Genomic DNA, 9,211 nt, shown 5'->3' with positions numbered 1-9,211 from the left:
GGAATTTCCTATAACTGTAAACCCACATTCCCTGCTCCATTCAAAAAGTCCAGTGACTTACAAGTAAGTTATTTGGGCAAGGAAAATGGAAAGCAAGCAAACCAAAGATGGAGTAGTTCCCCAGCAAAGACCAGTTTCCCTGGGGCTCCAGACATTGTATCTATGGACTTGTGGGAGGGTATATGGGAGGCACACCTGGTAGTTACAAATCTTCAGTGGTCTGTTTTACCGGTGCACAAGCTGCTGCTATCTATCTGTATATTAGTTGTTTGAGGTTCTGTAATGTAACCCAAAAGAAAATCTCAACGTGTGTCTTCTGAGTTCCTTTCCCCAGGAATAGTTAATTGGTCCCTTAATTGTTAGGATATTAAAGTCCCCAGAGAGCATGGAGAATTGCAAATGGTACCTTTTCTTGAAGGGCGAGAGGGAAAAACTTTCTCCAAAGGATATAGGTGGGAAAGATTCTTATACCATACGTAGATGGCTTCAGTCAGAGGTGTCTGCTATGGCAAAGACAGTGGGAGACTAAATTATGCACGGTCCAGCTGTGTGACTTCTAAAATTAGTGAGTTTTAGAGGTCAATTAAGAGGAAGTGAGACTAGAGGGGTTTTCTTTCCTTGATAACATTAGGAAATGGGGCCCAAGACAGCCACTCAAATGCACGATATCTTTAATGTCTGTGAACCATAAGGCCTATTTTGTTGTTTAGTCATAAAGATAACATTTTCCCAACTCGTGTCAGGGATGAAGCCAGATACTGGATAAAGTAGGATAAGAGCAGATAAATGCAATACGAAAGCCTGGTAGTAAACTCAACTTCAGTTTTCACCGAGGTGAGGACATTTCAGAGAGACGAAAGATCGTGGAGTTGGCCTGGGACTAAGCGACTAATTCCATCTGGGCTCTTTTCCCAGGTTTAAAACAATAAAACAATTTTGACCACAAGTTGGACACTCTTTAGAGCCCCTGTACGTGGCTGTGATGGCGTGCTCAAGCAAAAACTACAACTCCCAGCAGCAACAGCGAGAACCATAACGCAACTTCCGGAGCGCCCAGTTCTCGCCTTCCCACCCCCCACCCCATACACAGCCCATGGATGAGCGGTCCCTACTGGGTCCAGCTTCACCGGGTTCGAGCCGGCATTGGCCATTGGAGGTGGATTCCAATGAGAGGAAGGGCTCAAGACCCGGATGAGAGGAAGGCGGGGTCACAGAGAACTGGACACAGGCTGCGGCTCAGGACGCGTGTGACGTCATGTCCGCTGGGCGGGGCCTCGCGGTCCCGCGCAAATTGAAAGGTCCCCGGCTGCGCTTGCAGCTACTCGGGTTGCTGCTCCCCGGTGAGTGATCCCTTACACCGGCGGCGGACGGGCTCAAGGGGAGCGGGCTGTGTGGAGGAAAGTGAGGTCCCCGCGGCTCCGATCCACGCGTCCTCCCTCCTCGGCGCGGGATCCGGGAAGAGAACGCGAGCGCGGAGAGTACCGTGGGCGCCACGTCTCCCGTGTTTTCGCAGGTGTGGGCTGACGAGTGTCCACTCGTCTCTGAGTTTCCTTTGTGTGTTTCCTTTCATGTGCAGGTTCGAGGAACGGCAGCGCCTGGAATGGGCTTGCGGGCCATGCCTGTTCATTCCCGGCAGACAGGACTACGGTGAAGCCGCGGCTGCTGTTACCTCGGGTACCGCCGGCGATCTCCTGGGGTTGGTGTGCCCTATGGCGCTCAGTCCCTCCTGTGCTAAAGAGGAAATATTTACCCGAGATTCACTTAGCCTAGAAGAAACCTAACGAAGTTTCATGAAATGTAATTATGTCCTTTCTTTCCTCAGCATGCACGAACACACATTTAGGAGACGTTGCCTTTAAAGGTAGTGGACTCATTTGTGGATTACACAAATCGTGGCTGGAGGCCCAGCTGCATCCAAATTGCCTGGTGTTTAAAATTCAGAAGTCATGCCCCCTCTAGGCCTAAGAACCTCAAGTTTCAGGATAAGAGCCTTGCTGTTTTCATATGGAGTCAACAGGGCACCGCTGGCTTCTTATCCTGTAGTAAAAACATGACCTTGAATCTGGTGAGCCATGTGCCTGTCTGTAGTCGCGGTGCTGAGGGAAGGGAGGCCACGGATGGGGAATCCCAGAAAGCTCAGCTAGAGGTCCAGCTAGGCTAGCATACGCAGATCAAACAAGGCTCTCATTTAAACTCCAAAGCAACACAAACCAGGCGGGTGGCGCACCCCTTTAATCCCAGCACTCAGGAGGCAGAGGCAGGCGGATCTCTGTGAGTTCCAGGACACCCAGGGCTACACAGAGAAACCCTGTCTTGAAAAACCAAAAATAAATAAACTCCAACACACATACACAATACCATAAAAAAAAATTAATGCTGGGGTGATGGCTCAGTGGGTAAGAGCACTTGCTTTTGCAAACATGAGGACCTGAGTTAGAATCCCCAGCACCCCTGCCAGTAGCACCCCAGGATTGGAAGGCAGAGATAGTGGGTCCCAAGAACTCATTGGGCTGGTTCAGTAACATACCCTGCCTCAAGGGAAGAGGCAGAGAGCAATAGAGAAGGACACACAATGCCTTGCTCTGGCTTCTACATACATGTACACTCACTGTACACACACACACCCAACACAAACAAAAACATGATCTTTGATAGAAATACTTGTACTGGATGAAGCTGTTTTTGCACAGCAAACGTGTTTTCACATTGCTCTAGTACAGCCTTCAGTGAGTCTGATGAAATTGTCCCTAGACTCTACCATGACTCATTTATTATTATTATTACTTATTATTGTTTGGAGTATTGCATTCTGATGGTGTTGGATTTATGTCATGTAAAAGTCCAGATCCATTCCCATGATTCTGATTACCTTTAACTTGGAATGTCTGTCTTTCTCCCAACTCTTGAGGTTCTCCTCTGCAGCTTTGGATGTGTCCCTTTCATGCCTTTTTGTAGAGGTGAATATACCATAGTGTGCATGGTTTTGTAAGCTTCCAACACCATCTTTCTGAAAGAGACTTAAAGTTTTAATACCTTTGGTGTGCCTAGGACTGTGTTAAGAGGTGACAGCCCATGTTAGGATTCTAAGTATGAAAGTGTTTTGGAAAGAATAACCACCAAGAAACTACCCAGTGGTGTTGGTGATGAATGAAATTGTGATCTACAGAAGTTGGCAGAGACAAGGCTAGTTATCAGCTAACTGTTCGTTTCTGTGCTAGGATCCAGGCTGGGTTTATTTTTCTAAAACTTCTTGGTAAGTAAGCTTTGCTGTAATATTGCTGTCTTCCCCTTTCCTGCGTTTCCTGTAGTTAACTTGGCACTATGGGGATTCAGGGACTGCTTCAGTTCGTCAAGGAGGCTTCGGAGCCCGTCAACGTGAAGAAGTACAAAGGACAGGCAGTAGCCGTGGATACCTACTGTTGGCTTCACAAAGGAGCGATTGCCTGTGCTGAGAAGCTAGCCAAAGGGGAACCTACAGATAGGTAAGTTCAGGGTGTGTAGTAGTTTGTATAAGAAGTAGAATGAGCCGGGTGGTGGTGGCGCACGCCTGTAATCCCAGCACTCTGATCTGAACAATTCACAAGGAGCAAAGGGGCTGGCTGGTACACAAACTCTTTCAGACTGTGATGTGGACGTGCAAGCTATATAACCCTTTCCTCCCCATGTCTGGTCACAGCATTTGATCCTAGAAACACAAAGTAAGGGAGGCAGAGGCAGGTGGATCTCTGGGAGTTCGAGGCCAGCCTGGTCTACAGAGCTAGTCCAGGACAGGCACCAAAGCTACAGAGAAACCCTGTCTTGAAAAACCAAAAAAAAAAAAAAAAAAAAAGAAGAAGAAGAAGTAGAATGAGTTGGTACTTTTTGTTTTTTGAGAGGTTCTTCAGGTATTTCAGACTGGCCTGGAACTTGTTATAGCCAAGGATGGGACTTCTCCTTCCTGGAGGAGGAGGAATCATACTGTATGCTGTGATTACAAGCTTGTACTACCCGTGCTCAGTTTCATGTCATGCTAAGAGCAGCCCAGGGCTTCATGCAGGCTAAGCAGGCACTCTATGAACTGCACTATATTCCCAGCATCTCGGTGCTATTTTAAAATTTTTGGTTTTCCAGTCATCGTTTTAATAAACACTAGCATTTGTTAAGATAGGTGTTTGTTTAGAATATTGCCAGACTTCCTTCTGTGCTATAGACTTGACTTATGTTCTTGGTAAGAAGTCAGCCCGATATAGACAGGCCAAGATCAAATATTATCTCCTTTATTCTTTGCTTAAGAGAAGCCTTTGTTTCTACCTTTTTTAACACTGTTTTCAGAATCCATGATATTTTCCCACAACACACTACTAATCTCCATTAGCAAAATGAGGCAAAGGGACAATATGTTCTGGCCAAAAATAGTGGGGCCTGTTGTCATCCAGTCTGCTCTGTGACCTCACTTTGGACAGGTTCACATGTATTCATCTATAAAACTATACTGTCTCTCCCCCCCTTTTTGCATACATATGTGTGTGATTGCTTTTTGATTTCTGAACATAAAGCTGTACCATTTTAGCTTTTCAAAAAGAAAAGCCCTCACTTTTTTGTGACTGCTTTCCATGTTTGATTTTTTTGTGTTGTTTATATATTTGAGACAGGGTCTTGTATATCCCAGATGGACCTTAACCTTACCTTATAGCCCAGGGTGGCCCTGAGTTCCTTCACTCCCACTTCAGCTTCCCTGTGCTGGGCGTGTGTGTGTCACTACATCTGGTGTCTTGGTTACTTTTCTGTTGCTGTGATAAAACATCATGACTATCATGGCGAGGAGCATGGCAGCAGGGAGGCATGGTGCCGGATCAGTAGCTGAGCGCTTAAACTTGGAACCACAAGCATGAGGCAGAGAGAGCTAACAGAATGGTGTGGTGTGGGCTTTTCAATCCTAAAGCCTGTTTGTTCCCAGTGACACACCTCTTCCAGCAACAAGGCCATATCTCCCAGTCCTTCCCAAATAGTTCTACCAACTGGGAACCAAGTATTCAAATGTGGGGGGCCATTCTCATTAAAACTACCACAAGTGGCTTTCTTTGAATATATGAATAGTTCCATAGCCAAGAAAACGTAGTGTCTAGTTTGGGATATCTTTTTTTTTTTTTTTTTAATGTGTATTGGTGTTTTGTCTTCCTGTATGTCTGTATCACTTGTGTGTCTGGTGCCTGAGGAGACCAGAAGAGGGCATTTGGATCCCATGAAGCTAGAGTTACAGGCAGTTGTGGATGCTGGGAATTGAACCCAGGTCCTAGAGGAGCAGTCACTGAAAGAGCAACCAGCATTTTTGATCACTGAGCCCTGTCTCCAGCCTTTGATTCAAATTTGTGATTAATTGGAAGAATTTTTAAAATGCAGGCAATATCCTTTATTGTTAGAAAAGTCTATGATAGGCCCTCATTAAATACTGATGAAGCTAAAATGCTTAATATCTGCTATGGATTTAAATTTCCCCTTAGAAGTCATATTTGGTATAATTAATTGCTTTTACTTTTTCATCCTACCAGGGGCAGCAGTATTAGCCAGAAATAAAAGGTCACTGATTTGGAATTTTTGATACGCTAATTATAAACACTTAGGGTTATTGTAGAGATTAACGTCAACGTGTGCTGACTTGGAAGTAAAATGAGTGGGTGGTACCTGATGCTTTATGCTTTCTAGTTAGAGATGTAAACTTGCTTTAAAACATTACTAGTCCTGGTGTGCTTTCATCTGCCCTTGGATGTTTAATCGAGCTATAGCCGCTATTCTCCCGTGTGGGGCCCTAGTCACTATCCACAGCAAAGAATGCAGCAAGTGAACACAGAAGCGACCACATTTGATTTGAAAGCTTAGCTTAAGTGCTGCTGGGGTCCTCCCTCAGACGCTCAGTGTCCAGCATCTCTACCCATTAGCATTCTGGCTGAGAGTTGCAGTGCTTATATGTTGCTGTGTAATGTGAAAATGAGACACCCCGAGCACCATGTTGAACATTAACCGGGGTATCACTGGTTTTGAGAGACATTGGCAGGCACTATTGGATGAAATTTCACGTAGGGTGCATTGTAGAAAATATTGTCATGTCTCTTGGGTATGATAAGGTATTGTGGGAGAATCAAGTGTTGTATTCTTAAAACTTTTCAATAGATTTGAGATATTTCAAGTCAGTTGTTTTTTTTTTTTAAAATAGAAGAATAAAAAGTATTTGGAACAACAATAAAATACGAAAATTGAAAGATGTCAAAGCCTTTTTATCCACAATTGAGAACGCCCTAGAGCCGTGGTTCTTAGCCTTCCTAATGCTGCAACCTTTTAATAAAGTTCTTTTTTTTTTGTTTTCTGTTTTTCGAGACAGTTTCTCTGTGTAGCTTTGCGCCTTTCCTGAAACTCACTTGGTAGCCCAGGCTGGCCTCGAACTCACAGAGATCCACCTGGCTCTGTCTCCCAAGTGCTGGGATTAAAGGCGTGCATCACCACCGCCCTTAATAAAGTTCTTCATCCACAAGATTATTTTCATTGCTACTTCTTTCCTAACTGTAATTTTGCTACTGTTATGAATCGTAATGTAAATATCTGATATATCTGATGGTCCTAGGCGACCCCTATGAAAGGGTCATTCAATCCCCCAGTGGGGTTGTGACCCATAGGTTGAGAACCACTGGCCTTGAGAGTCAAATTGCTTACTAACCACCACGTACCCCATAAGTACTTGCAGCGGGATTTGAACCGCCTGTTTCCTTTGGAAAGTTTAGCATCATAAAACAAATATTTCTTCACAATCTTGTCATCTGGTCTTAAATAAAGCAATAAATAAATAAAATTTAAGAGATTCAAAGCCTGTAAATGCATTCTCTTTCTCTTTCCCATAGGTATGTAGGATTTTGTATGAAGTTTGTTAATATGCTGCTGTCTCATGGGGTCAAGCCTATTCTTGTCTTTGATGGATGTACCTTACCTTCGAAAAAGGAAGTGGAAAGGTCTCGAAGAGAGTAAGTTGAGGCCATACAATCTTGGTTTTTTTGTACAGCATAGTACATGAACAGATACCCTTAAATGTTCTGTTTGTGTTAGATTGTTATCACATGTAGGAATAATTGCCTTTCAACATGAAACATTGCTGCGGGAAAGTCTTTTCTCAGGCGTGTTGCATACATTAATCACTCGCTCAGCTAGAGTAGTGACGCTGCCTGTAATCCCAGTATGTGGGAGGTAAAGGCAGGAGGGTCTAGAGTTCTAGGCCATCTTCTACTTAGTGAGTATGAGGCTAGCCTGAGCTACATGATACCCATTCTGAAAAAACAAAACAAAAAAAAACCCCTCATTTCCTTTTGTCTGGGCTGATATGCCAGCAGATCTGATGTGAATTGTGCAGCTTTAAATGTATTCAACTCTTTCATCCTAGCGAAATTGCTATAATTGATATAATTGATTTTGCTTGTAAGTATTTATATTTAGTCATGCTCTTCCCTTTCAGGAGACGACAAAGCAACCTTCTTAAAGGGAAGCAGCTCCTTCGAGAGGGCAAGGTGTCAGAAGCCCGAGACTGCTTCACTCGCTCTGTCAACATCACACACGCCATGGCCCACAAAGTAATAAAAGTGAGTTAGCGAGAAACAGCAGAGCCACTGAACAAATGCTCTGCCGTGGATGGTGTGTACAGAGATGCAAGGGACAGGCTCCCGGGGCTTGTTTCTTACCCCACTATGGTGGGGCCTGTGTTTAACCACCAACTCGCATTCTTTTGTGAATGATGGCCAGAGATGTGTCTAGCTGACTCGCTGATGGAGGGGCTCCGCAGAACCCCTGTAATCTGCCTCTAAGCACTCTTCACCCAGACCTTAGGCTCAGCCCCCACTTTCCTCATTCTAGGTCAGCTCTGTGCATCAAGCTGTCCTGCTGTCTGTTCTGAGCTCAAAGAAGCACCCTGAGGCTTCTTCTCTCATGGTTCTTTGTCTTTTGACTGTTGATTATGGCTTGAATTGGAGAGCAAGGGAGTTATAGGAGAGAGTGAGGTCTACAGAAAACACGTGTGCTCTCTGTTCCCCTGAGGAGAGTTCTGTGGACAGCAGAGGAGAAATCTCGATTGGACACAAGTGGTGGTGCACAGGGAAGCTTGGTAGGCAAGGGAGAAGGGAGAAAGGCAGAGGGATGTGTTTCCTTCCCCTGGTGTTAGCTACAGCGAGGAGGGTCTGCAGTTTCTCAGTACTGTGTTAGACAGGCCTGCCTCCCTGCAGTCTTTACAGGAAAAGTACATGGACCGTCCAAACCAGTGTCTGTATACTTTCAGAATATAACAACTCTTAAGGTAGAAGCTTTTTGTAATTTGATATAATGAATACAGTAACTTATAGACTCACCACCACTACCAATTTTATAGCAGGATATCTTCAAATTTATAAATTAATTTTTTTAGGTGTGTGTGTGTGTGTGTGTGTGTGTGTGTGTGTGTGTGTGTATGTATGTGTGTACACATGTACGTGTATGTGCACATGTGCAGGCATGCACATACCACAGATCACATGGGGCGGTGGTCAGAGGACAACACTGTCAGCCCTCCCTTTCTGACCTCATTCGAGGCAAGGCCTTTGTTATTTGTCAGTGTGTATGCCACCTGCCGGCTTCCAAGGATTCTCTTTTCTCACCTCTCTTTTTGCTGTGGTGGTGCTGGAATTTCCCATAGGCTCCATTGTACTCCTCTTTTATGGGCTCTAGGATCAGAACTCAGGTCTTCAGAATTGTGTGGCCAGTGGGCTGCCACCCAAGCCTATAAACTGATTAAAACAAAACAGTATAAAATATTTTACAGCTCAAAGTAGAAAGATTCTACTTCAAAGGGCACGGTTTTTGGAAAGTATTACTGGTGTGTGTGTGGAGGCTGGTGACCCCGTGCCATTCTGACACCATGCTGCAAGCTCACTGTGGTCTCTCACAGGCTGCCCGGGCCCTGGGCGTGGACTGCCTGGTGGCTCCCTATGAAGCCGATGCTCAGTTGGCCTACCTTAACAAAACTGGAATCGCACAAGCTGTCATCACGGAGGACTCTGACCTCCTGGCATTCGGCTGTAAGAAGGTATTGAGCTGCAGCTGCTACCCACGATGCTGTGCGGGGGGAACTATGTGTGTTGAGACACCAAAGTCTTCCTCACCTGGAATACCCGTTTATGTCACTCAATATCTGTGTATTGCTTTATCATTTCGGTTTGGGTTTGGT

General features: G+C 45.0%; 1 protein-coding gene across 1 annotated transcript in view; it reads left to right on the top strand.

The window, feature by feature from the left end:
• Positions 1-1,302: 1,302 nt before the first annotated feature.
• Exo1 (exonuclease 1) overlaps positions 1,303-9,211 on the top strand; it is a 32,403-nt gene continuing 24,494 nt past the window's right edge. Inside the window, exons 1-6 of the mRNA XM_036202750.1 lie at positions 1,303-1,340; positions 1,577-1,797; positions 3,309-3,482; positions 6,870-6,989; positions 7,475-7,598; positions 8,933-9,070. Of these exons, the coding sequence (XP_036058643.1) occupies positions 3,322-3,482; positions 6,870-6,989; positions 7,475-7,598; positions 8,933-9,070 (543 nt within the window). The 5' untranslated portion in view covers positions 1,303-1,340; positions 1,577-1,797; positions 3,309-3,321. The remainder of the gene's footprint in view (positions 1,341-1,576; positions 1,798-3,308; positions 3,483-6,869; positions 6,990-7,474; positions 7,599-8,932; positions 9,071-9,211) is intronic.

The sequence above is a fragment of the Onychomys torridus genome, chromosome 11, assembly GCF_903995425.1.
Source record: "Onychomys torridus chromosome 11, mOncTor1.1, whole genome shotgun sequence".
Classification (NCBI taxonomy): domain Eukaryota; kingdom Metazoa; phylum Chordata; class Mammalia; order Rodentia; family Cricetidae; genus Onychomys; species Onychomys torridus.
The sequence above is the reverse complement of the archived record's forward strand: the minus strand, read 5'-3'. Positions and strand labels throughout refer to the sequence as shown.